The 27,758-nt window shown below is 43.4% G+C and overlaps 1 protein-coding gene across 2 annotated transcripts; it reads left to right on the top strand.

The window, feature by feature from the left end:
- Positions 1-22,099, top strand: LOC308592791 (solute carrier family 2, facilitated glucose transporter member 5-like). 2 transcript variants are annotated; one of them, XM_081204639.1, is made up of 13 exons: positions 1-458; positions 923-1,512; positions 3,042-3,137; positions 4,976-5,133; positions 6,729-6,853; positions 8,023-8,175; positions 8,270-8,395; positions 9,972-10,159; positions 13,732-13,842; positions 16,812-16,913; positions 19,062-19,137; positions 20,038-20,165; positions 21,840-22,099. In XM_081204639.1, the coding sequence occupies exons 2-13, from the start codon at positions 958-960 to the stop codon at positions 22,011-22,013; spliced, it is 1,992 nt and encodes a 663-aa protein (XP_081060765.1). In that variant the 5' UTR covers positions 1-458; positions 923-957; the 3' UTR covers positions 22,014-22,099. The 2 variants fall into 2 exon arrangements, with proteins under 2 accessions (XP_081060765.1, XP_081060766.1); XM_081204640.1 differs by having other exon boundaries at positions 9-146.
- Positions 22,100-27,758: the final 5,659 nt, after the last annotated feature.

The following is a 27,758-nucleotide window of genomic DNA, read 5'->3' as shown; positions in this document are numbered from 1 at the left end:
TTTGAAATGTGAAATGCTGGAAGCTAAATGAAACACAGCATTTGCCTAAAACATTTTCAAATGTTTCCTGGGAATTATATTGGAGTCCAAATGACGACCCTGCAAGAAAGGTCAATGTTGTTATCCTCGCGTTGCAGAAGGAAGAAGTAAGGCTGCGAAAGAATGTGGTCACGCTATGGATATTCTGTGCAGGGGACTTCCCTATTCAGTCATCTCGCCACAATGCTATTCTAGCTCCAACCAGCAACCAACCCATATTAAATTGCTGTGACAATGCGATTCTAAACCAGACTTGTAAGCAGGGATGATCTCAGAACCCAATTGTCAACAGCTTCCTGGAACCTTCTGGCCTCCTTCCTCTGATTGGCTCTCACAACACAGAGTTCTGAGAGCTTTACTTCAGAATAAAAGAAGGCTTGACTCAATACTCCATTCCTCGCCAGTAAGAGAAAGCTACAGTAAGTCCATGTGTTCTTTGCCTGTTCATCCTCTCCATTCATGTCCTGCATAAGATGAGGAGGCTGCCTACAGTTAGATTCCATATCTATCCAGTTCAGTGGTTATTTAAATGGTGTCACAATCTAGGCGTCCAAGGTGAAGATGGAATTCCATCAAAGAAAAGGAAGGAAGTATCCAGTTTCTGCTTGATCATTTTCCATATTTGGACTTTAGCTAGCCTAATCTAGCACACAAATTAGCTACCGCCTCACGCCAACAGATGACATAATCACTCCTGCTCTGAAAACAAATCCTTGAATTCCAATGCCCTGTGCCTCCGGTCCCCCTACAATCCTGTAGGATAAAATCCCAGGCATGACTGTTTGACATACTAACTAAATGGAAGAGCCTCAAAACTTATGGATCTGTAGTTGTGAAACAGATGGTAGGTCCAAATGAAAAGAACTCTCTTACTTCTTGACAGGTGAGCCTTCTTTCTGGGCTCCTAAATAAGAAACTATGGATGAAAAAGAAGAGGTAGACAATGAAACAACCAACATCCGGGTGAGTTCGGAGGAAACAACCAACATCCGGGTGAGTTCAGATGAAACAACCAACATCCGGGTGAGTTCAGAGGAAGCAACCAACATCCGGGTGTGTTCAGAGGAAGCAACCAACATCCGGGTGAGTTCAGAGGAAACAACCAACATCCGGGTGAGTTCAGAGGAAACAACCAACATCCGGGTGAGTTCAGAGGAAGCAACCAACATCCAGGTGTGTTCAGAGGAAACAGCCAACACCCGGGTGAGTTCAGAGGAAACAACCAACATCCGGGTGAGTTCAGAGGAAACAACCAACACCCGGGTGAGTTCAGAGGAAGCAACCAACATCCGGGTGTGTTCAGAGGAAACAACCAACATCCGGGTGAGGTCAGAGGAAGCAACCAACATCCGGGTGTGTTCAGAGGAAACAGCCAACACCCGGGTGAGTTTGGAGGGAACAACCAACACCTGGGTGAGTTTGGAAGGAACATCCAAAACCCGGGTGAGTTCAGAGGAAACACCCAAGACACAGGTGAGTCCTATCAATCCAAACTGATGTGTAATTTTTTCCCCAGATTCTTATAGGTAGAACAACTCATAATACATTCGGTTTGAATTAGGCATTCTTAGGGTAGTCCCAATGTAGAAAGGAAAGATATTATGGGTTTGTCTAAATCTATATGATTAATATGTTAGTTTGGTATAATAAAAACAATTGATAAAATAATTTAGCATACCAGCTGGGTTTGAAGCCTGTTAAACTTAGTTATATGACCTGGTTCCCTAGCACAAAATACTGTTTTAAAGGCACATTCTCCCTCTGCGAGATTTAGGCAGCTGCATGCTTCATCTGCATAAGATTATTCCCTAAATGTTGTCCAGTTTAGATCTGAATCCTGCCCTTATTCGCATTGTATTTATGAATATTTCCAGGAATGTGGTTGTCCAGATTTAGTAAAATCCTGTGATGGATAAATTTATTTCAAGGCTGGTACTGAAGTTATTAATGGCACCCATCCATTTCTAATCAGTGATATCTTGCAGCTGGGGCCTGTGACGGGTTTTAATCTCCTGGTTGGACTGTAAGATTCCAGTTTCCCAACTCTTGGATTGGTTGTGGAATGAAATGGGTACTAGAAGTTAACTGTTAATATGCTGATCATGACTTGGTTTACTTCCATCAAGGCACCAGAAACAATGTGCTCTCCGTATTAAGATGGAGAAGGAATATGTGGCAGGAGTATTTAGAAGTACATCCATCACAGCTGCAGCAGGGAGTGCTAATGTGCTCTGCCCACTAGCTGGATGAGGAAGTGGTGGGAGCCAACCACCCAAGATACCCTCCAGGGAGGGTCACAGAAGAAGACAACTTAGATCCTGGATCCTGGTGGTGTGACACTGAAGAGCAGTCTGCAGAAGGGATGAGCTGGGAGGTGCTAGAAGCAGGAGGTTTGAGCGATCAAAGGGGAGTCAGGACAGGAGAAGGAGGCCCTTCCAGGACAGGGGGAGAGGCTGAGAGTCACAGTGTATGAGCAGACTTGGACATAGAGGAGTCAGAGGTTGACCCTGCTCCACAGCAGCAGGACGGTCCCAGTCCTGCTGGCTCTCCTCCCACTCTGACACTCCTCTCAAGGAAAGTCCTGCACATTGCTGAGCAACAGGCCAGACAGGCCCAGAGGAGGAGCTCAGCCTCTCTACATAGCCTCTGTCTGCTTGGAAGGGATCCAGACTGATAGGTTAGAGGGGGATGGGCAGAGCTAGTGGTCTGTTTCAGCTATGTCTTTGCTGGATTAAGGCAAACCAGAGGACTCTGCTGTGTGCCTTCTGTGTGTGTGCCTGCCCTGTGGTTGACCTGGCTCCCTGACAGCTCCTTGACACCCTGTCACCCTGGTTTCCATGCACTGAGCATGGACATCAGAAAAGAAGCACATACACTGTCAGGAAACTGAACTGCACAGATAGTTCACTCATGATCTCGTGGAACATCTACACATGAGCAGCTGCTCTCATGTATCTGACCTTGTGCAGTTTCATCACAGTACCTGCTTATCCTTCCTGCAGGAGTCGTCAAAGTTGCTTATTTGGGTCTCAGTTGTTTCCTGCCTCCTATCACAGTGTGATGGTTACAACATGTGGCTACTCTACTCTCCAACTGTGGTAAGATGGTGCTGCAGTGTAGCTGGCTTATTAAAGCAGCAGTTATTATAGGGCTTTTACACCGTTGAGGGCCACATTCCACCTAGGGTAATTTGAGGGGGGCCACATACTGGAAGTAGGGATGGAAGGATCCGCCTGTTTTGGTTCTCTCGGTTTCTCACACACCCCAGTCTTAAATTTGGTCCCCCACATTTCTGTAGCAAGATGCTTATTTTCTGTTTAAAAATCTTCATGAATTTCCAGGCTGGTCATTTGTGCCTTTTTAGGGTCAGATAAGCATGGAATGCAATGATTTGGTGACAGATAGGTAGCCGTGTTGGTCTGCCATAGTCAAAATAAAAAAATTCCTTCCAGTAGCACCTTAAAGACCAACTAAGTTAGTTCTTGGTATGAGCTTTCGTGTGCATGCACACTTGTATCTGAAGAAGTGTGCATGCACACGAAAGCTCATACCAAGAACTAACTTAGTTGGTCTTTAAGGTGCTACTGGAAGGAATGATTTGGTGTTTACACAGTGTAGCATGAGAGTTGAAAAATGCAGAAACATAAGAATCAAATTATTCATTGGCATGTTGATATATAATCCTATATAGACTTCTGCAATTACTATTGGAAAATACATGGAACATCTAAGGCAAGAATCTAATGTCAAAATTTCCATATCACTCGTGACTCTCCTGGGCACACATGTGGCATGTGAATATGCACACACATGGATGAATAGTGAGAACGCACAACATCTCTTCCACTTCACCCCATTTCCTTTCTAACTGCTCCACCATAATGTAACAACAACAACAACAACAACAACAACAACAACAACAACTTTATCATTTATACCCCACCCATCTTGCTGTGTTATAAACACCACTGAATTTGTTTGTGTTGCAGCTGATCCATAATCCATAAACTACACCCATTTTGAGTCTTAGCATTTAAAAAAATAATTCTTAGGTTTTGCAAAAGGGGGTTGTTATGTTACTAATGCAAGCTGCTTCACAAGCAGGTACCCCAAACATGCCTGAATTATTGAGAAGTTTGATAAATGACAGAATGACATAAAGGTGGGGACAGCTTTTGTGATTTCTGGGACATCGCAGATGATCACCTTGTGCAAGAAACTAACTTTTTCACTGTGAATGTGGCAGAGTCATTCCTCATCCCGACATTCCCACTGTCCATCCAGCATTGGCTGCATCTCTCTGCCAAGAATTTGCTGTTTTGTTTGTTTTTTAAACATAGGACAAAAGTCTTAAAGAATCTACACTGGCTCCCAGTATGTTTCCAAGCACAATTCAAAGTGTTGGTGCTGACCTTTAAAGCCTTCAGGGGCCTTGGCTGTGTATACCTGAGGGAGCGTCTCCACCCCCATCACTCAGCTCTGAGGGTCTTCTGGCAGTTCCCTCACTACAAGAAGTGAAGCTACATGGAACCAGGCAGAGGGCCTTCTTGGCAGTGACGCCCTCCCTGTGGAATACCCTCCCATCAGATGACAAGGAGATAAAGGACTATACAACTTTTAGAAGACATCTGAAGGCAGCCATGTATCAGGAAGTTTTTAGTGTTTGATGTCTTAGTTTACTTTAGTTTGTTGGATGCTGCCCAGAGTGGCTGGGGTAACCCAGTCAGATGGGCAGCTATTGATGAAGATGATGATGATGATGATGATAGAAGCTTCCTCATAGTGAGTCAGGCCATTGGTACATCTACCTCAACAGTGTTCACACTAACTAGTCATGACTCTCCAGGGTTTCAGCCAGGTCTCAGCCTCTCAGCTTTTGCTGCCATACACTCTGCAGAAAGGTCCTAATGTTGAATGTTATGTGCTTCTCTCCTAGTTCCTGCATGACTTGTATAACACAACTATATTGGAAGAGCTTGGAAATAGAGTAGATTCTAATAAACTGGTCCTGGCCACTATCCCTGTGGCTTTATTTCCATTCGGAGCTATCTGTGGGTCCTTTCCTGTTGCTTGGCTGATGGATAGATTTGGCAGGTATCGATATAACCCTTTAAGTGGTGAACTGCATTTCCTAGCATGCAGTTTTGAGGGGATGCGGGAATGGGTGGTTGCTGCTGACCTACATTCCCCAGTAACATCTAATAAAAGATAAAATGTCGTCTGTTAGTTTCATTCCACCTGCCCAAGGCATTCGACCAAATGGAATGGGATTTCAGAGAAAGGCAAAGGGGATGATGTCAGATAATTTTTATATTTCACTAAACATTTCAGGGAGTGTTGTATGGCAGGGAGGGACAGAGTCCTGGAATCTTATCTGATCACTTTTAGCTAGCTAAATGAACTTTGTTTTAGGGTGGTGGGAACATGCTCTCCAAATGCATTATAATCCTACAGACACAAAATTTGTTGAAACCACATTGGTAGGTTTATCTTTCACTACACTAACACTACAGACAGAACAATATTTAAGTATTCTTATTATTAAAAGGAAGTAGACTGCACACAATTTGGATAACTGAGATTTCGGAAGGGGTAAACATTTCATCCTGGATTTGCATATCTGAAGAGTCACCTTTAGGGTAGTTATCCAATCTAAATTCTTTAACCAGATCCCCACTAAAAGAACAACATCCATTGAATTTCCCGTATTGTGCATTTGTTCAGTTTGTTTCTAGGCTTTTGCTGTGTTACTCGATATTAGGGGTATAGCTTGCTTTTGACTGGTTAGCTTCACAATATAGTTTTATTTATCCAAGCACTTTTTAAACTGTTCTGTGTAGGTAAAATATCCTCACCCAAGCCTCTTTAGATTCAAATATAAATGTTTCAAATAGTTTTTGCCAAGCAGCCAAAATTTAGAGTGCTATATCTATGGGAAGAACTTGGAAAAGCTACAACTTAGGCAATGTAACAACTTAGGCAGACAATATTTTTTTTTTACAGAAACATTTTTTCTCAGTGTGGCAAGATCAAAGGAAGACAACCTTTCAAAATCACTTTTCATCATTATTATTTTTAACCAGTGGGACAAAGCTGTCCAGTGATTATAGGAGCCCCGCTAGAAATAGTTTCTTTAGGCTCATGGTTCCCCAAACCTCCAAATATTGGAAGCTTTTATATCTACGTGGGACACTAAAGTACCATTGGAATTAGAATCTGAATCTTGGGTGGGATGTTGAAAATCCTTAAAATTGATTTTGATTAATTTATTTTAGCCCTGTTATGTCCATTCAGTTCCTGGTGTAAATAAGGTGGTGGGTCTAAAGCATCTGCTAGCATCAGGACCATGTTGTAATCAGCATTTAAGTTAGCCAGATGTTCCTTACTTTTTATTATGATGCTTTTAATATTTGGGTAGTTTCTAATGGTTCCAGGTCCAATACAAAAAGAAGGGAAACCCTGTTTAGCCATGCTGGAGATGTTTCGTGTGTCCCAGTCATTTACTCTCAAAATATCGGTAGAGTTCTCCCAATTTGAGAGATGGAATGAGTGATGTGACATCCCAAATTCAGTCCAAACAGTTGAAGTAGGAAGCACCATAACCCCCCTCTTCCTCTTTTGATAGCATCTTATATTCATTGGCATCTTCTCCCTCAACCCCACCTGTTTTTTTTTTGTTGTTTTTTCAGGAAAGGTGCTTTGATGATAGCTGACATTTTGTACATTATTTGTTCTGTACTATTGGGTCTCTCACACTTGATAAGAACCTATGGATACAGCCTCTTTGTCAATTTCTGCTTTGGAGTATGTTCAGGTAAGTCGGAGTCCTGAATTTATTGGCTTGCCTTTTTGTAAAAAGAAATTATCCTGAAATGCACAAGATTCATCTGAGGTGATTTCAGGGACCAACTGGATGATGGGGAGGGGGACCAGCCAGGGAACCCCCAAGGGAAACACCAGAGGAGGAAGTCTCAGAAACCGGGGATTGGTGGTGGGACCCCGAGGAGAGGTCAGAGGGAGAAGAGTGGGAGGAGTTGTTGGATGCTGTAGGGGCAACAGGATTTCGTGAGCAGGGAGAGCCTGTGACAGAGAGCAATTCAGACTCAGATGCTGAAGCAGAGAGGGGGCAAGAGGCTGCAGAAGAATCCTGGGAGTCTTCCTGTCCTACTGTGACAAACTCCCTTCTCCCCTAGTCCCCAAGGACATGAAGAGTGATGTGTGGGGTGGATTAGATTAGAGATTAGATCCCAAAGATCTGGGATGTGGTAATTATACTAATTATTCTACTCCAGTGGGAGGCAAATATTATTGATTTATATTTTCCACCCGCCCATGCCAACATATTCAGTAGTAAAAGATGTTGAGAATCGCAGTCAAAATATCGTTTGTGGAGTGTCAGGTTGGCTACTTCTCTTCTAACTTTTCTCTAGCCATCACAATTAGTTTAAATGAACATATTTAATTCCAGTTCTAGAAGATGAGTAATCTCTGGCTTTGGCAAGCAGCTAGGGAAGAAATTTATTAAGTTAAGAGGCAGCGGCTGAGAACACCTCTCTGCAAGCCCTTGTGGGGCTCAGTTTGGTTTAAGTTACAACTGGACAACATCTTGGTGTCTATGGCGTGAAGTGCTCTGGCTTTTGGCAACCAGCCAGGGGGAGAAATCTCCAAAGTTAAGAAGTAGTCACTGAGAACACCTCTTTCTGTAACTTTGTGGGGCCTGAAATGGTGGGGAGCTACAACTGGGCAACAACTCTGTAACTATGATGTCAAATATCATCTCTCCATGTAGCTTGATCCAGTGATCTCTCATGCAAGGACAGCATGGCATTTTGCAGAAGTCTATGGGGGACCTCTTAAATTCATAAGGAGTTAACTGCATTACTCATTGTGGCCTTCTGTACCACACAGAGTTCTCTATATATGTTTCTGTACACCATGTCACAAGCTTATTGTAAATTATATTTTGATTTATCACCTAACCAGGAATAACCTTCTGTGTTGTCTCCATATATCTTGGGGAAATCTCCCCTATACACCTGAGGGGACGCATAATGATGATGCACAGTCTGTTTTCTTCTTTTGGTGTTCTGTTGGCTCAGATACTTTCTCTCCCAGAAATTATTGGGACTCGAAAAGGTAATTCAGAGAAATTCATCCTTTGACTTACAGCTTTTCAGATGTTCCACCTCAGTGTTTTCACGTTATCAGTCACTCTTATTTTCTTTCACAGGTTTACCCATTCTGACAAGCATTTCTGTGGTCATGCCATTGCTTCAGGTCTTTCTACTGCCCTTACTTCCTGAAAGTCCTAGGTATCTCTTCATTCAGAAGGAGGATGAAAACAATGCAATAAAAGGTACTGGGACCTCTAGGTATGGGCACCATAAAGAGCTGTGATATCCCTTCAGGCTGAAGAGACCTCAGGCACCTTTGGCCTGTTGCATAATTCAATCTAGGATTATCAGATCATTTATGTTGATAATCCTCTCATTAATAGAGGGTCATCAACAGCCTTTCATAACAATGCACATACAACTGATATATAAATGCACTTTCCTTTCACACAACTATTTAGGCAACAACAACAACAACAACAACAATAATAATAATAATAATAATAATAATAATAATAATAATTTATTATGTATACTCCGCCCATCTGTCTGTCAAATAGTCTGTCAAACATTAAAAGCTTCCCTAAACAGGGCTGCCTTCAGATGTCTTTTAAAAGTCTGGTAGTTGTTGTTCTCTTTGACATCTGGTGGGAGGGTATAATTGATGATGATGATGATGATGATGATGATGATAATTTATTATGTATGGCTTTCTCCAGCCACTCTGGGAGGCTTCCAACAAAATATTAAAATACAATAGTCCGTCAAACATTAAAAGCTTCCCTAAACAGGGCTGCCTTCAGATGTCTTCTAAAAGTTTGGTAGTTGTTGTTCTCTTTGACATCTGGTAGGAGGGCATCCCACAGGGCAGGTGCCAATACCAAGAAGGCCCTCTGCCTGGTTCCCTGTAACTTGGCTTCTCACAGTGAGGGAACCGCCAGAAGGCCCTCAGCACTGGACCTCAGTGTCCGAGCAGAACGATAGGGGTGGAGACGCTTCTTCAGGTATACTGGACTGAGTCAATGGTCATTCAATGGCTACTTGCAGTGATGGCAATAGTGTCAGAGTCAGTATACCTCTGAATAAAAGTTGCTGAGTATCATGAGTGAAAGAATGTGGCTTCAAGCTACAAGAAAGGAGATTATGAATTAAACATTCGGAAAAACTTTCTGACAGCAAGAGCTGTTCAGCAATGGAACAGACTCCCACAAGAGGTTGTGGGCTCTCCTGCCTTGGAGGTTTTTAAGCAGAGGCTGGATGGCCATCGGTCATGCATGCTATAAACATGATGATCCACCTGGAGTAATTCAGTGCACTATGTCTAGGCTCTGAAATAGAAAAATAGTCTGCTTGTTTTTTAAATCAAGTTTTCAAAATTGCATGGGGATGTGTTCTGGGGTGGGGGGCGGCGTGTTGCTTGTCTCCAGTAATGTCAAAGGAAGCAGCTAATATCCTTTGTGGCATGTATGGAAGTATGAAAAACAAGAGGAATTCTAGGAACAATGAAATTAACAAAACAATACTACACACATGATGGAAATCTATGCAAGTATAAATAATAGCAACTGTTGTGTAATAGTTGCAACAATCACAAATGCAGAAAGTATCCCAATACAATTTCCTCAAATACCACAAATTTTTATTAAGAGATTCCCAAGATTGCTTCTTTATGGTTCTGAATTACTCCCAAGCATACCAGAGAGATTAAACCCTCCAGACCTCCCCTTTCCAACTTCCTTTCAATCAATCTGCTTATTTATTTATTTTAGAAGTCACCCCTTTCAAAGTCTAATCCTCTCTGCCTCTGTTCACACCCAGTACTGAAGAAGCTGCGAGACACTAGCGACGTGGAAGATGAGATTGAAGAGCTCCAGCTGGAGGACATAATTGAGAAAGACGAAAAGAACATGGATTCACTTAAGCTAATGATGACCCCAAGCCTAAAATGGCATGTCATCCGCATCTTCGTCTTGATGGGTGGAGAGCAGCTTGATGGCCTCAATGCGGTAAGGAAAGCAATATCCCAAGTTGTTAGGAGGTTCAACCATGTAAAATAAGAATGTATTTCACAAAAAGGTTCAGAAGCACCAATTGTCACTGTCTCTGAGAATGGCCCATGTTGATGCATGCAGGGGCCTGCTCTGTTTTCCAGACTCTATTCCAGGGATCAAGGCTATCTAACCACCCTTAAGGGGAGGCCTGTGGTGTTGGTGAATCCCAGTTCCAATCAACTCTAGACAGCATGGCCAGTGATATATATATCCTGACAACACACAGGGTGCCTCAAGGTTTCCATCTTCACCCTAGTGCATGCCAGGGAGTGGCTGGATGAGGAGGAGTGGTGGAAACCACCTGACCAAGAGCCCCCCCCCCCCGGGAAAATGCAGAGGAAGAGGATTTAGACAGGAATCAGACTTAGCAGTTTCATCGCAGAGCTAGCCTGACAGATTTTCTGCTGACAGCCTGTGTGCCCCTACTCCCAGAACAATGCATCCATTGCATGTTACCGAGCACAGAGCCAGGCAGAAACAGAGAGGTTCCCTTGGGGCTCACTGAAAACAGAGGGAGGGGCCTGACACAGAGGGATAGGGAGTGAATTGGGAGGTACAAGCCAGTCTGAGCAACTGCTTCAACTAGACAGTAGCAATCTCAGAAGTCTCCATGTGTTCTCTGTTCTGCTTCCTTAATTTTTTAAAAAAACTAACTGTAACTGAGCTGAGCTGTGTGTCACTGTCTTTCTCTGCTCTGTGACTGACCTGACAGTGTATCTACTGGGAAGATGGCATTGCCTAGGATAGAGGCAGACTATGGTCTTTCAGATTTCAGTGGCACCCTGTGCAAGGTCAAAATTCACCACCACTACCCGCCTCTTGTTTTCCATTCTGTGAATGCACTACTTCATAGTTGTAATGTCCTGCAGTGCCCTCCTCAGCTCAGCACCCGGTGTGGAGGAACTCTGCCTCTGCCTAAAAGTTTATAGATTTCACAGGTACAGAATACTAAAGACATCAGGGTAATGTAGAATGAGGCATCACACAGTTAGACAGATTGGAATGATTCCTTTAAGTTTATGAAATGTTAATGGTCTGACATCTAATGTGAGATAACATGATTCCCACGTATCAGATTAACGTATGGATTGGAATGCAATGATCTTTCAGGTTCTGCACTTGTTGAAATTTTGCAATATGTTTCTCAGCTCAGAAAAATGTACCAGGTGTTTAAATATGCATCGAAAAAGGAATATTTGTGCAGAAATGTCTGGTTTCCAAATTAATGCAGAAATAGTACAGAACAGATTTGTTAATGAACACACGTGAAGTTAAAATGGATGGGAAATGAACGGATATGTCCATTATTTGACACAACATCACCATGTCCTGCATTTTCCTGTTTCAATTCATTTTCTCAGCATGAAGGAAGAGAGGAAAATCAACATGATTATGTTATAGAATTATGGAGTTGGATGAGGTTCCGAAGGTCATCTAATTCATCCCCCTGCAATGCAAGAGTCATGGCTAAAGAGTCCCAGACAAATGACCACCCAATTCCTGCTCTAAAAGTTCCAATGAAGGAAACTACCACCTTCAGAAATACTGTTCCACTGTCAAAGAGCTCTTACCATCAGAAAGTTCTTCCTAAGAATAAAATAATAGAACTGTAGAGTTGTTAGGGTTCCAGAGAGTTACTTTGTCCAACACACTGCAATCTCAACTAAAGGATCTATGACAGATGGCATCCATGTTTAATCAGAATCCACCTTTTATCTTCAAATATCTAAAGGGCTGTCACATCTAAAGTGGAGCAAGCTTGTTTTCCGCTACTCATACAAATAACTCATGCTAATAGCTGCTTACCTCAGGGCTCCAAGGGGTGGGCCTTTGCTGTCTGGCGTAGCCATGCCACCAACACCAGGGGCGGTGGGGGCAGTGGCATGGTTTGTGCAGCCAGAAGGGGGTCAATTAAGCTTCATATCCAGTTGTGTGAATATGAAGTGACAGGGCCCCAGGCCAAGGGCCAGTCAGGAGGGTCCAGAAGCCTTGGGCATGTGTGGAGTGATGCCTGGGCTCTGGTATTTTTACCCAAATACTCCCAACCTGCCTTCCATGCTCCAAGTCATGGATTTCTTCACAGGTGTACATATCCTTTATAGATAATGCTACTTCTCTTTCATTCCTGTTTGATTAGTTCATACCCCTCAGTTACTATATTCCAACCATGAGTCTCATCCCATTAGGTTTTATAAATGCCTATTATATCATATTTGCCCTCCTGTTTTAAGAGCCCAAGTTCATCTTTCTTTCCCATGCTCTGTGAATTAGTATAAAGAAAACTGAATCTACAAATAATTCTTTCCAGCTGCTTCCTTCTGCTTCCTGTGTATTAACAGAGGCCAGTAATATTGCTCCAGTTCCCTGTACATCAATGCCATGTAACAATCTTTGAGAATTATTGGACAGCAGATTAGGTCCTTGCAAACTGCAAGTGGACAAACGTTGTACCAGTCTTCAAAAAGGGGGAAAAAATAAGACACAGGTAACTACTGACTAGTCAGCTTGAGGTTGATACCAGGAAAGGCCCTAGAACATTTAATTAAATGGCCAGTGTGTGAATGCTTAGAAATGGGTGCTGTGGTGACTAAGACCCAGCATGGGTTTCTTAAAAAAAAGAAGGCATGCCGGACAATCTCAATACTTTATACAGAGATAGTTGCAAACTTGGTGGATCAGTGGAAAGCTGGGGATGTAGTAAATCTTGATTTCAGTATGGCTTTTGACAGAGTCCCCTGTGATATTCTTGTGGAGAAACTGGTAAAATGTGGGCTGGATGAGGCCACTTTTAGGTGGACTTGTAGCTGCTTGACAGACTAATCCCAAAGAGTGCTAACCAATGGTTCCTCATCATCCTGGAAAATAGTGACAAGTAAGAGTTGTTTCTGATGGTAAGAGCTGTTGACAGTGGAATGGGCTCTCTTGGGAGATGGTGGACTCTTCTTCCTTGGAGGTTTTTAAACAGAGGTTGGATGGCCACCTGTTATGAATGCTTTAGTTGAGACTCCTGCATTGTGGGCAGTTGGGCTACATGACCCTGGAAATCCTTTCCAACTCTACAGTTCTATGATTCTATGTCACATATTTCTTTTACTCGGCTTTTTGGGCGATGATGCAGTTCAGGAGACAACTAGTTAACACCATCACTTTAGACTTAGATTTTGCAAAGGAGAAGAGCCAAGTCAGGAGTCTCTTGTCTTTGGTCCCTTCCAACGCTACAGTTTTATGATTTGATGTTGAATTATTTTCCATCTTTGTCAGTCACTAAAATTAAGTCAAGCATGGCAGGCATATGAGGAAAACGACAACTCTGAAGCACAAGACTTGCTACTTAAAGTGTCGGGTCAATTATACAGAGGAACCTAAATTAAAGGACTTCTAGGTTAAGAGCAGCTGACATCCAGAAAAGAACAACAGCAACCGAAATAACCAGAAAACGAACTCTAGGATTTCTCAGAATCCCAGGTCACCATCATGTGCTTCTTCCCCCTCACCTAACACTTTTTATTGTGATGGTCTGATTTCAGGCATACTATTATAAAGAGAGAATCATCTCACCTACAAAGTCAGATATTGCAGAAATACATCTACTTTTGATAATCGGAAGCACTGTTTATTCCTGTGCCATTGCATTATCGGTAAGCCTCCTCTACCTTTCCTCTCACTTTCTAAGTCTTGAAAATCACCCTTCTTCAATAGACTGATCCTCACTGCAACATTCTATATCTTTTCTGCCATATTTTTTTCTGTGCAGCAGCTCTCCCATACTCCCAAAAACCTGGGAATTGTAGTTTTGTGGGGTTTTCCCAACTATTCTTTCTAAGACAGGCATGTCCTAAACCCGTTTCGGGGGTCTAATCCGGCCCGCCGGTCAGTTTAATCTGGCCCCTGTGGCAGTTTATTTCCTGGGGCAAAATCCTAAAAAAAGCTCAACAGCTTCAATCCTAAAGAAAGGTCAACAACTTTGGTTGGCCCTTTGGTCGTCCCTCACGCATGTTCACTTCATCAAATCTGGCCCTCTTTGAAAAAAGTTTGGACACCCCAGATCTAAGAGAAGCCCTTAGATTTAAACAGATTTCATGGCTCCATGCTTTACTTGGAACTGTTTCAAGGGTTTTTTAAAAAATACTTTGCATGTGCATGTGTCAGAAGAAGCAAGAGCTCCTGTCTTTATGTACTTTATTCTGCTGCATTAACTATTTCATCAATGTACTCTAAGGGGAATTGCCTTTTTTAGCCTAAATGGCCTACTGTATAGAGAAGATATAATAATAATAATAATAATAATAATAATAATAATAATAATAATAATAATAATAGTTTTTATTTATACCCCGCCCTCCCCAGCCAAGGCCGGGCTCAGGGAGGCTAACAAGCAATAATAAAAACAAGTTGAATGAATACAACTTAAAAACAAGATTAAAATACAACATTAAAATATTGAAACATTAAAATATTAAAATGCAGCCTCATCACAGGAGGAGAAAGGAAAAAGAAAAAAAGAAAGAGGGGGAGGGAATCAAATTGGCTCCAAGCCAAAGGCCAAGTGGAACAACTCTGTCCTACAGGCCCTGCGGAAAGAAATCAGATCCTGCAGGGCCCTGGTCTCATGAGGCAGAGCGTTCCACCAGGCCGGAGCCAGTGTTGAAAAGGCCCTGGGTCTGGTTGAAGCTAATCTAACTTCCTTAGGGCCTGAGACCACTAGGGTGTTGCTATTTGAGGCTCTCCATGGGGCATACCGGGAGAGGTGGTCCCGTAGGTACAAGGGTCCTAGGCTGTGAAGGGCTTTAAAGGTCAAAACCTTTTTTGGTTTTGATATATCACCCCTATCTTACTATCATAGAACTACGATTCCTAAAAGTCCTCTGGAAAAGGGAATTAATATTAGACCAGTTTAAGTCTGTGATACAGATGTATCCATGTGGCTACATCCCTATACCTCTGGAGTAGCCAACAAGCTGCTCTCTAGATGCTGTTGGAATACAACAAGTGATTTATTTCTATGAAAAAGGTGTCAATACACACCATGTCCCCTATCTCCCCACCTCCACCTGGCTGCCATTTGCATGCCCACCTGCTTGCTCCCTCCCCCTTTGCCTGAGACTGCTTTTGCCACCGCCACCACTTCCTGCGGCGGCAGGCACAGCCTCCCAGAGGCACTTTGTCCTCCTACTTCACCGCTTCCCACAGAGGCACTTTGGCGCGACCACTTTTACGATCATCAAAGCGTACCTGGCAATCATAAAAATGCTGCGCCAAAGCGCCTCTGCTATGGTGAGACCTTCTTACAATTGCCAGGCACCTTCCTCGAAGGTGTTTTGGCAACTATTCAACTTTAGTCAGGCCACACCTGGAACACTGTGTCCAGTTCCGGGCATCACAATTTAAGAAAGATGTTGACAAGCTGGAATGTGTGCAGAGGAGGGTAACTAGGATGGTCAAGGGTCTAGAAGCCAAGCCTTGTGAGAAACAGTTGAAGGAGCTGGGTATGTATAGCCTGGAAAAGAGGAGACTGAAGGGAGATATGATAGCCATCTTCAAGTATTGGAAGGATGGCGCAAGCTTGTTTCCACCTACTTTGGAAGGTAGGACTCAAACCAATGGCTTAAAGTTGCAGGAAAGGAGATTCCAACTAGGCAAACAATTATTTTTTCCCTGTTTGATAGTGGAACAGTCTCCCTCAGGAGGTTGTGGACTCTCCTTCCTTGGAGGTTTTTAAGCAGAGGTTGACTGGTCACCTGCCAAGGATGCTTTAGCTGAGATTCCTGCATTGCAGGGGGTTGGACTGGATGACCTTGGGGTCCCTTCCAACTCGTAGATTCTGTGATTCTATGATTATAACTGTAAAAGGGTCTCACATTGGGAAGTGGTGGCAGCAGGATGGTGGGTGAAGAGGTGGTATGTACAGCCTCAAAAAAAGCACTGAAGACAACTTACACCATTCCTTACTATTGGCTCCGATAGCTAGGGTCGATGGGAGTTGTAGTCTCACTACACATGAAAGGTATTTTGTTGCCCAAACATGCTACATATGCTTACCTGGGATCAGAAGGGCTTATCTCTGAGTGGATATGTAGAGGACTGCATTGTAAGTCTTAGCTTCAGGTCCTTTTTCATTTAAGAGCCTTGTTCCCCGACTGTGGTTGTCTAGACACAAATTCAGTATGCCACGCTTCAAAATCTGCTATTCATATATGCATTCCTTCTCAATGAAGGGTGTGAATAAGCCCCAAGTAACTCTGTCTTAAAAAAAAAGCAACTGTTTACTGTTTTGCCCTATGCTACCTCTGCTTTGATTTGTAATTCTGGTTCTGGGAAAAACTGTCCAAAACAAAGCTCTCCCATTACCCATTTGCTATAACAGGGAACAAAAATAAAAATAAAAAATCAGATGCCAATTTTCCTCTTTTGACCAAAATTATGAAAATTTATGGAACAGGAGCCCCTCCAGAGTGAATGAAGCCTGTTTTTCGACTACAGCTCCCATCATCACTAGCTAGCAGGACCAGTGGTCCCAAAACAGCTGGAGGCCCTAGTTTGGGAAACACTGTTTTATTGTACTGTTGTAACGCCTAGGGTCCCTCTTTCTTGTCTCTATATTCTCTAGATGTATCTGGCTGATTCTAAGGGGCACAAGTTTCTGCTTCTCACTGGCTCTGGGATCTGCATCGTGACCTGTATCATGCTAACCATGTCACTGGATTTAGTGGTTTGTAGTTGGTAGATTTCGAGCTGAGAATCATTAAATAGTTTGTCGTTTGGCCCTGTCCCCCCTCCATCTTTAATCTGTATCATGCAAAAGCTCCAAAGCCAATGTTTAAGATGGCTGTAGATGTGACAGGACATTTCTTTAAGAATAATAAAAACAAGGCATACGAACGGAGGCATGGGCATACTTCTGATTGGTACATCTGTAGAAGGAGACTTGAGAGAAAGGTAGCATTGGATTTTTAACCTTCAGCTGAATTTTGTACGAAGTCTTTAAGTGAATGAATAAGAACATAGTTTCCCATTGACAGATGTTTCCTCTGAAAGTTACACAAATGTTAGATTCAGAGGCAATAGAGGTCTCCTTCATTCTATGGGTCAACAGTTCTATGGAACAAACAGTGGTAACTGGAAATATGGGAGCTTACCTCTCAAATGTCCCGTTTCGAACGAGACATCCCAGATTGACAGAAGCCTGTTTGGCTTCTGATCTGAATCCTGGATGTCTCATTTTAGCTCCCCATACTCTAGTTTCACCAGAACGTGGGACCCAAAGACATAGTTTTTTTTGGTCCCACACTGTGGTGCGCGTCAGTTGACTCACAGCAGAGTGTGGGACAAAAGAACAGAATGGCTGATGTACTTATGGAAGCTGGTGCCACACTTCTAGGATTTAACCCAACAGGGGCCCAAAGAGTGCAAAATCAAAAGGGACATATCCTTTGGTTGCACATTCTTTTGGTTCCACACCTTCACTGGCTGTCCCCCCCCTCCAGCACTGCCAGTATGCAAGCGGGCAGCAGGTGGCAGTGGCAGGTGGCAGAATGGTGCAGGTCTGTATGTGTCCCAAATTGCCCTCCCAAAATGTGGGGGGGGGTATGTGGGAAGTAGTATGTGTGACAATCCTTCAGATGTTGCTGCATTCCTATTCCCATCAGTCTCAATCAAGCATGGCCAATAGTTAGGAATGTTGTGTGGCAAGGTCCTGAACCCTACCCCATTGTAGAATAAAGACACTTGACACCAGAATTTAGGTTAATGGGCTGAAAAGGGCCACAACTTTATGGGTTACAGAATGTGAGTGGTATTGGCTTAGGCATTGGAACCTGAGAGTTAACCACCAATAGGGGGAGCCCTATTGATGCACATCAGCTAGGAATTCCCCCAGGGTCACCGATAGGGGTCGTGCTATGGCACTGGCCCCCATCTGGGCTTCGGACAGAGGACACCCTCCCTCCCAGATTCCTTTAATGGAATACCCTTGAAATAGGAGGGGTAGGTAATGGCCGCCACCTCCCACCAAATACTCCAATGCCTAACCACCAAATCTTACAAAGTTGTGAGGATTTGCTATGAGGTAGGCGAAAAGCCAAGTGGCTGGTGCCAATTTGCCAAGTGGAAATAATTCCTACCAGGCCCCTTCAACAGGCAACCAACTGAGGTCCATAGCAAGGTCAAACGATAAGGACCTAGCCTTAGGGAAGGAGGGAGAACTGCACAAGCGGAAGCAAGGTAAAAGAGAGCAAGAGCCTGGCCGCAGCTTGTTTAAATGGGCTAAGCCATGCCCTCCTTGGCTGATCGGACTGGCCGATATGAAATGACGCTGCCAGGAACTCCCTGTGATGCGGAGCTAGCTAAGCCCAGGCTCATGATCTGCTTGCAAAGTCAACTCCCTGTGAGGGGAATTGGCTTTGCGAATTGTGGTCCAACAAAATATGGAGGACACCATGAGGACTACACCTGGAAATTTCACTAGCAGTGAAATTGTTGTTGTCATTTTAAAACATAAGAAGACAAAAATATACTGCTGCAGAGATTTTCAAATATAGGCACTACCCAAAGAAAAACTGGCACCGTGATGGTGCAAGGTACATGGAAAGGATAGTAGTCAGAATGGATGCTTCATCTCACAGGGGGGGGGGGAGAGAGAGAGGCAATGTGCCCATTATCTTGAGTGGAGCTGCATTTTTCAAAACTTATTCGATTCACCTTGAATTGGTGGGCGAGGGGGGAGGGAATCCAGATGTTCAGGGAGGAAACTCATGGGAAATGAGCTGGTGGACAATCCTACCTTAATTGGAACACAAACATTTCAAATGCACATTAAACTCAGCTGTGGACAATAAACATGACCTGTTTTCTCCAACAGAAATTTATCCCGCAAATGGTGCATGTAAGAAAAGTTTTGGAAAACGTATTCATCTTTGGACATGGTATAGGATCAGGTAAGTGCTTAGATGATATTATTATTATTATTTGTTGTTGTTGTTTAGTCGTTTAGTCGTGTCCGACTCTTCGTGACCCCATGGACCAGAGCACGCCAGGCACTTCTGTCCTCCACTGCCTCCCACAGTTTGGTCAAACTCATGCTGGTAGCTTCGAGAACACTGTCCAACCATCTCGTCCTCTGTCGTCCCCTTCTCCTTGTGCCCTCCATCTTTCCCAACATCAGGGTCTTTTCCAGGGAGTCTTCTCTTCTCATGAGGTGGTCAAAATTATCATCATCATCATCATCATCATTATTATTATTATTATTATTATTATTATTATTATTATTACACCACCCTTCATCCATAGATCTCAAGGTGTTTCACAACATAAAAACACAAGATAAAAACATAATATGCACAACATATGTTAAACACATTTAAAAGGCTATAGGATGTTAATCAGCCAAAGGCCTCATTGAAGAGGAATGTTTTTTTCCTGGAAACTAGAACTTGGGTGTCATTCTTCAAGAAACATTTCCACTTTCAGTTTTCCAACATAGGTAACTTATATTTTTAAGTTCAATGTTCAGAAATGCATGGAGGCTCTGAATACTGAATATTACTGCAAAAGCTGAAAAATGCAGGTTATACATAGTTCCATGAACAAGTTGTTTCAAAACCTGTGCAATCCAGGGAAAGCATTCAGTCAGGAGACAAAAGTGCTAAGTGACTAACAATGCTGTAAATGCAGATATGGCGCTTTCTGTGCTAGAAGGACAGTTTTGCTTATTTATGGTCTTTGCATTGTGTTCTTTAGATGATATGAAAGATATGAATGCAGCAGATAATGTAGTGAGTCAAATAAAATAAAAGAAAAGTGGTATTCAATGCCCTAAATCATTTCTGTCTACCAAGGTTCTATTTCAACTGTAATTGTGGTTGAGCTGTTCCTTCAGTCATCCCGGGCCTCAGCATTTGCGATTGCAGGATTTGTGCATTGGCTCAGTAGGTTTCTTATAGAATTCATATTCTTTTACATTGAGGTGAGTCGTTTTGAATTTCCATTTGGTCGTAAGTGCGGTAAACCCCTTATCGCACCATTATTGTTTCCCCAAACCCACAAATGAAGCCATACCCTTGAAGTTATTTATTTGCCATTATTTCTACCCTTCCCCCAATCCAGCCAGTGTGTTTTGTTAAAGTTGAATGTTAAATCATTTCAGGAATCTGCATATTTTCCAATCAGGTTCAGTGCAGTGATGGGGAAACTCTGCCCTTCCAGATGTTGCTGGACTGCACCTCCCAACATCCCTGGGTACACCATCCTGAGATCATCATCATCATCATCATCATCATCATCATCATCATCATCATCCCATGCCCATCTGAATGGGTTGCCCCAGCCACTCTGGGTGGCTGGTATATAAATTGAATTAATAATAATATCCATGCGAACACCAGCACCTTCCACTCTGCCACGAATTGTTTAGTCAGAGAAAACTGATATATTCTGCTGGAAGTGGCACAGAGTGGCTGGGGAAACCCAGATAGGTGGGGTATAAATAATATAATAATATAATAATAATTTATTATTTGTACCCCGCCCATCTGGCTGGGTTTCCCCAGCCACTCTGGGCGGCTTCCATAGAAACCAAAAATACAGTAAAATATCACAGATTAAAAACTTCCCTGAACAGGGCTGCCTTAAGATGTCTTCTAAATGTCAGGTAGTTATTTATCGCTTTGACATCTGATGGGAGGGCGTTCCACAGGGCGGGCGCCACTACCGAGAAGGCCCTCTGCCTGGTTCCCTGTAGCTTTGCTTCTCACAATGAGGGAACCGCCAGAACGCCCTCGGCGCTGGACCTCAGCGTCCGGGCAGAAGGATGGGGGTGGAGACGCTCCTTCAGATACACTGGACCAAGGCCATTTAGGGCTTTAAAGGTCAGCACCAAGACTTTGAATTGTGCTCGGAAACGTACTGGGAGCCAATGTAGGTCTTTCAAGACCGGTGTTATGTGGTTTCGGCGGCTGCTCCCAGTCACCAGTTTAGCTGCCGCCTTCTGGATTAGTTGTAGTTTCTGAGTCACCTTCAAAGGTAGCCCCACGTAGAGCGCATTGCAGTAGTCCAAGCGGGAGATAACCAGAGCATGCACCACTCTGGCGAGACAGTCCGCAGGCAGGTAGGGTCTCAGCCTGCGTACCAGGTGGAGTTGGTAGACAGCTGCCCTGGATACAGAATTGACCTTATAATAAATAAAATTATTTATTTAAGGAGAGCAACTCTGCAGATGCCTCTCCAGAGGAGGACCTGCTTGTAATCTCTGCCTGCATTATTGACCCACACAGTCAAACTCTTTCATGCGCTCTTTCAGTGCCCTGGACAGAGCCCATGGTGCCTCCTAAGACAAGAAAGCCATAGCTGGCTTCTTTGGGTGGAATTGCCGGTGGACTCGTAGCAAGCAAGCAGGAAGGAGCCAACCCTGAATGTGCACAATAACGTAGAGCAAAACAGAGATAGGTCAACCTGGGTTAGGTGGGCGGGGAGCTGGTCCAAAATGCACTACTGCCACCACTTGTGGCAAATATCTGGAAGTCTGGTCTTGAGCTCCTTGAAGGGTAAACTCCAAAAGAATATGTGTGTGACAAATAAATAACCAAGATTCTGTTTCTCTCCTTCCTTCCTTCCTACTGCCCCTTTTTTGTTCCATCTCTAGGCAAGTATGGGAGCCTATATCTTCCTTCTCTTCTGGCCTGTCTCTGTAGCTACCTTTTTCGTTATCTTCAGGATTATACCAGAAACAAAAATGAAGGCCTTTGTACAGATCAGGAGATCCATGCTGATCCCGAAGCCCAGGAAGAAACATACCAAGAAGAGGAACATCAAGTAAAAACTCAGGAAGCATCCTATGCACTTTATTTTGTTGTTTGTGTATATATTAAATAGCTTTTTTAAATAAATGAAATTATTCAAAGAGCTGTTACTGATATTCTTCCACTGTCTAAAACTGTAATCATTTTGATAAATGATGATGATGGTAGTCAGTGCTTTATTTAAAGAAAAATTTAGTCAAGGTGGTGGGGAAAATGAGAAGAGAAGACAGTTCTGAGATGCAGGACTCAGTGCTTAAAGTGTTTAGACAATTATAGAGGTGAAACTAAAGGTAAATATTTTCTAGACGGAGAGCAGCTGACATCCAAGATTAAGTGCAGAACTTAAAAGTGGAAAGAGAACTGACCAGACTCTTCAGGGGCTCAGAACCCTGCCAGTTCTTCAATTCATCTAATAACTTTTATTATGTTTGTCTGATTTCAGGCTGCTATTATATGGAGAGACTCTATTGGTTGACAGGGCTGAAACTGGAGATAGTTCAGCTGGGTTTGATAAGCTCTACCATTATTTATGGGACACTGGTGGTGCTGTGGGTTAAACCACAGAGCCTAGGACTTGCTGATCAGAAGGTCAGCGGTTTGAATCCCCATGATGAGGTGAGCTCCCATTGCTCGGTCCCAGCTCCTGCCAACCTAGCAGTTCAAAAGCACGTCAAAGTGCAAGTAGATAAATAGGTACTGCTCCGGCAGGAAGGTAAACAGAGTTTCCATGCACTGCTCTGGTTCGCCAGAAGTAGCTTAGTCATGCTGGCCACATGACCCAGAAGCTGTACGCCGGCTCCCTTGGCCAATAAAGCGAGATGAGCGCCGCAACCCCAGAGTTGGTCACGACTGGACCTAATGGTCAGGGGTCCCTTTACCTTTACTTTACCATTATTTATTCCTCTACAAATGCATTGGCAGTAAGTCTCCTCCACCTTTTCCTCTTTCACCTCCTAAGTTTTGAAAAATCATTCTCCTTCAAAAGACCAGTCTTTTATAGACCAGTATGTAACCCCCCCCCCACACACACAGTGTATGATTTAAAACAACAAATAAACAGTGCAATAAAAATTGATGGTTTAAAGTGCACAAAGTGAGGCAGCTTAAAACACTGACTGTTATCTATTGAAGAACTTTGGAGCATCAGTGTAATGTGAACATTGGGTTAAATTGCACAGTGCTTGGGCTCATTTTTGAGTTAGCACATCTCTTCACACAGCTGGATGTTCTGAGATAAGAGGCCAGGTGCACTGGGTTACCATAGCAACAGAGCAGAGGTCAAGTGTATGACTTTGCCAAGTCAATTCACTCTCCCGTTGGTTGGTTCCTTACTTGCCTTTTCTCCAAATTAATCCCCTGCTCCAGTATTGAGCTGTTTCCTTTTGGAGCAGTTACTTTTGCAGCTGTTCCATTGTGGTTTGCCTTTTCTGCACCATTTCTGACTCTACAATATTGTTTTCATGCTGTGGTGGCCAGGTCTGTGCATGGTATTGCAAGTTTGCTTGCTCCACAGGTTTGTCTAACTGCCTTATGATATTATTGGCAGTTTTAATGTCAATCCCTTCCTGGTAATCCCTAACAGAGATAATTCACCTTTTCTACAACTGCCACATGTTGGGACAGCATTTTCATTGAGCTGTCCACAATGGCCCCAAGTGCTTTTCCATGGTCAGTTACAGACTCTGATGAGTTCAGCCCCTGTTAGTGTACAAACTTGAGACTCTAGCTGTTTTTGGACTACAACTCCCACCAACCCTACCTAGCAGGACCAGTGGTCAGGGAAGATAAAATAATAATAATAATAATAATAATAATAATAATAATAATAATAATAATAATAATAATAATTTATTTGTACCGCACCCATCTGGCCGATTTTCCCCAGCCACTCTGGGCGGCTCCCAATCAAATGTTAAAAACAGTACAGCAATAAATATTAAAAACTTCCCTGAACAGGGCTGCCTTCAGATGTCTTTTAAAGGATAGGATAGCTGCTTATTTCCTTGACATCTGAAGGGAGGGTGTTCCACAGGGTGGGCGCCACTACCGAGAAGGCCCTCTCTCTGGTTCCCTGTAACTTCACTTCTCGCAATGAGGGAGCCACCAGAAGGCCCTGAACGATGGGGGTGGAGATTGTAGTCCAAAAACAGCTGGAGAACCATGTTTGGGAAGCTCTGGGTTAGATGAGGAAATTGCCCCAATATGCATCATTTATACTTGCTTGGGACGCGGGTGGCACTGTGGGTAAAAGCCTCAGCGCCTAGGGCTTGCTGATCGAAAGGTCGGCGGTTCGAATCCCTGCGGCAGGGTGCACTCCCGTTGTTCGGTCCCAGCGCCTGCCAACCTAGCAGTTCGAAAGCACCCCCGGGTGCAAGTAGATAAATAGGGACCGCTTACTAGCGGGAAGGTAAACGGTGTTCCATGTGCGGCTCTGGCTCGCCAGAGCAGCGATGTCACACTGGCCACGTGACCCAGAAGTGTCTTCGGACAGCGCTGGCCCCCGGCCTCTTGAGTGAGATGGGCACACAACCCTAGAGTCTGTCAAGACTGGCCCGTACGGGCAGGGGTACCTTTACCTTTTTTTATACTTGCTTTATACTGACACATCGTCATTGTCATTGTCATCACCACATCCGATCAGAAGGAATTACATATTGTGAAAGCAAGCTGATACCACTTCAGCAAGATTTGTTCATCTGTATGCTTGGTAATCTTATATTTATTTATTTATTTATTTATTTATTTATTTATTTATAAAAATGAATTTCATTAGCTGTCCACGAAGAAACATAAGTCAGCCAGTGAGTAATTCATCAGATCTCCCAGCCTTATCTTTGTTTTCTCTAGATGTTTATCGCTGATTCTAAAGGGCACAGGTTTCTTCTGCTCACTAACTTTGGGATCTGCAACATTTTCACTGTTCTGTTAACCATGACCCTGGAACTGCAGGTTTGTGATTGATGGCATTTGGAGTTGAGAATGACTTTGACCTTGTTCTCCCTCTCCCTGCCATCCAACCCATAATATGTACTACAGTAGGTAACAGCTCCAAGGTCCATGGAAAATTTGGCTGTAGCTACCACACACCATTTATTTATTTTCCTTTTCTGTTTCTAAATTATGCACATGAACTTAGTTTAGTTTAAATGGATGTGCTTCCTAAGTGAGAAAATAGTTTTGATTTTAACATTCAACTGAACCGAACCCTATTTTTTTGCCTGTCCTAGATAACTAGTGCAATACTTGTTACTGATATCAATGTAGCCTAGTTTCTGAGCCTTGCTGTTGTTTTTCATTTTCATTTTATTTTGCTTATGGCTGAGACTGTAACTTCATTATTTTATCAAACTATCAGGGATGTAGTTTGGGGTCTTTATTTTTTGTTGGAAATGTCTATATGATATCGCTAAGGTTTAGCTCCTTCGTGGATCACTGCCTTGTCATGGAGAAGGGGCTTGAATAACTCAGAGAAGCTATGAGCTATGCCGTGCAGGGCCACCCAAGACAGACAGGTCATAGTGAAGAGTTTTGACCAAACGTGATCCATCTGGAGCAGGAACTGGCAAGCCACTCCAGTATCCCTGCGAAGAAAACTCCATGGACAAAAACAACAGGCATATAAAAGTTATGACGCTGGAAGATGAGCTCCTCAGGTTGGAAGGCATCCAACATGCTACTGAGGAAGAGCGGAGGACAAGTACAAGGAGATTCAGAGCTGATGAAGCGGCTGGGCCAAAGCCAAAAGGTCGCTCAGTTGTGGATATGCCTGGAAGCGAAAGGAAAGTCCAGTGCTGTAAAGAAAAATATTGCATAGGAACCTGGAATGTAAGAACCATGAACTTTGGTAAGCTGGATGTGGTAAAAAATGAGATGGCAAGTATAAATATTGACATCCTGCACATCAGTGAATTAAAATGGATGGGAATGGGTGAATTCAGTTCAGATGACCATCATATCTACTACTGTGGGCAAGAATCCCATAAAAGAAATGGAGCAGCCCTCATAGTCCACAAAAGAGTGGCAAAAGCTGTACTGGGATGCAATCTCAAAAATGACAGAATGATCTCAATATGAATCCAAGGCAGACCTTTTAACATCACAGTAATCGAAATGATAAAGTCGTAGTCATTCGAAATATAATAATAATAATAATAATAATAATAATAATAATAATAATAATAATAATAATAATAATAATAATTTATTTATACCCCGCCCATCTGGCTGGGTTTCCCCAGCCACTCTGGGCAGCTTCCAGCAAACACTAAAACACAGTAACGTATTAAACATTAAAAGCTTCCCTAAACAGGGCTGCCTTCAGATGTCTTCTAAAAGTTTGGTAGTTAATATATATCAAATATGTTTGGTAGTTAACAAATATCAAATATCAAAAATCATTCATCAAAATGAATAATGCAATTAACAGAGTCTCACAGGGAAGGACTTGTACAGTGGCAAACTACACTGAGAATTCTCAAACATCAAGAAATAACACTATTCTGCCCTAATGGTTTTTACAGATATATATGTATGTATGCATTTATATGGGACGCGGGTGGCGCTGTGGGTAAAAACTCAGCGCCTAGGACTTGTCGATCGTATGATCGGCGGTTCGAATCCCCGTGGCGGGGTGAGCTCCTGCCCACCTAGCAGTTCGGTCCCAGCTCCTGCCCACCTAGCAGTTCGAAAGCACCCTTAAGTGCAAGTAGGTACCGCTTTATAGCGGGAAGGTAAACGGCGTTTCCGTGTGCTGCGCTGGTGCTGGCTCGCCAGAGCAGCTTCGTCACACTGGCCACGTGACCCGAAAGTGTCTTCGAACAGCGCTGGCCCCTGGCCTCTTAAGTGAGATGGGCGCGCAACCCCAGAGTCGGTCACGACTGGCTCGTATGGGCAGGGGTACCTTTACCATACTTTTATGCATTTATATGGAGTCTACCTCAATGATACAATTTACATAAATGACAAAAAAACCAATCACGGCCACCAAAGAAAAGTAGATTTTGCCTCAGTTACACAGCAACCTTCTCAAAATGGCTTCCACAGCCAATCATTCAGGAAAATGAAATCCACAGGTCCACTATAACATAACATAACGTAACGTAACCGGACAAGGAAGTTATAGTGTTTAGAAACACATTTTAATTTTTTAAGGGAAACATCAACTGTTCTCAAGGGTGTAAGGTAAAAAAAGGTAAAGGACCTCTGGACGGTTAAGTCCAGTCAAAGGCGACTATGGGGTTGCGGCGCTCATCTCCCTTTCAGGCCGAGGGAGCCGGTGTCTGTCCACAGACAGTGTTCCGGGTCATGTGACCAGCATGACTAAACCACTATTGGAGCATGGAGGACCATGATGAGTGCCAGTGCACATGGAAATGCTGTTTACCTTCCCGCCCTATTTATCGACTTGCCCTGCTGTGCTTTCAAACTGCTAGGTTGGCAGCAGCTGGTACAGGGCAACAGGAGCTCACCCTGTCACAGGGATTCGAGCCGCTGACTTTCTGATCAGCAAGCCCAAGAGGCTCAGTGGTTTAGACCACAGCACCACTCGCGTCCCTTCTCAATGGCGTAGGGCCTTTCAGAAAAGGAGGTATCCCAACTGTACAGTGGTACCTCGGGTTACATACTCTTCAGGTTACATACGCTTTCGGTTACAGACTCCGCTAACCCAGAAAGGATTCAGGTTAAGAACTTTGCTTCAGGATGAGAACAGAAATCGTGTTCCGGCGGCGCGCCGGCAGCAGGAGGCCCCAGTAGCTAAAGTG

The sequence above is a fragment of the Podarcis bocagei genome (genome assembly GCF_964188305.1).
Source record: "Podarcis bocagei genome assembly, chromosome: 8".
Lineage (NCBI taxonomy): Eukaryota > Metazoa > Chordata > Lepidosauria > Squamata > Lacertidae > Podarcis > Podarcis bocagei.
The sequence above is the reverse complement of the archived record's forward strand: the minus strand, read 5'-3'. Positions and strand labels throughout refer to the sequence as shown.

Coding starts and splice junctions, on each gene's coding strand:
- LOC308592791 (XM_081204639.1), top strand. CDS start 958: ATGGATGAAAAAGAAGAGGTAGACAATGAAACAACCAACATCCGGGTG. Junction 6,854..8,022: donor CTGCTTTGGAGTATGTTCAG/GTAAGTCGGAGT, acceptor TCACCTAACCAG/GAATAACCTTCTGTGTTGTC. Junction 13,843..16,811: donor CCTGTGCCATTGCATTATCG/GTAAGCCTCCTC, acceptor TATATTCTCTAG/ATGTATCTGGCTGATTCTAA.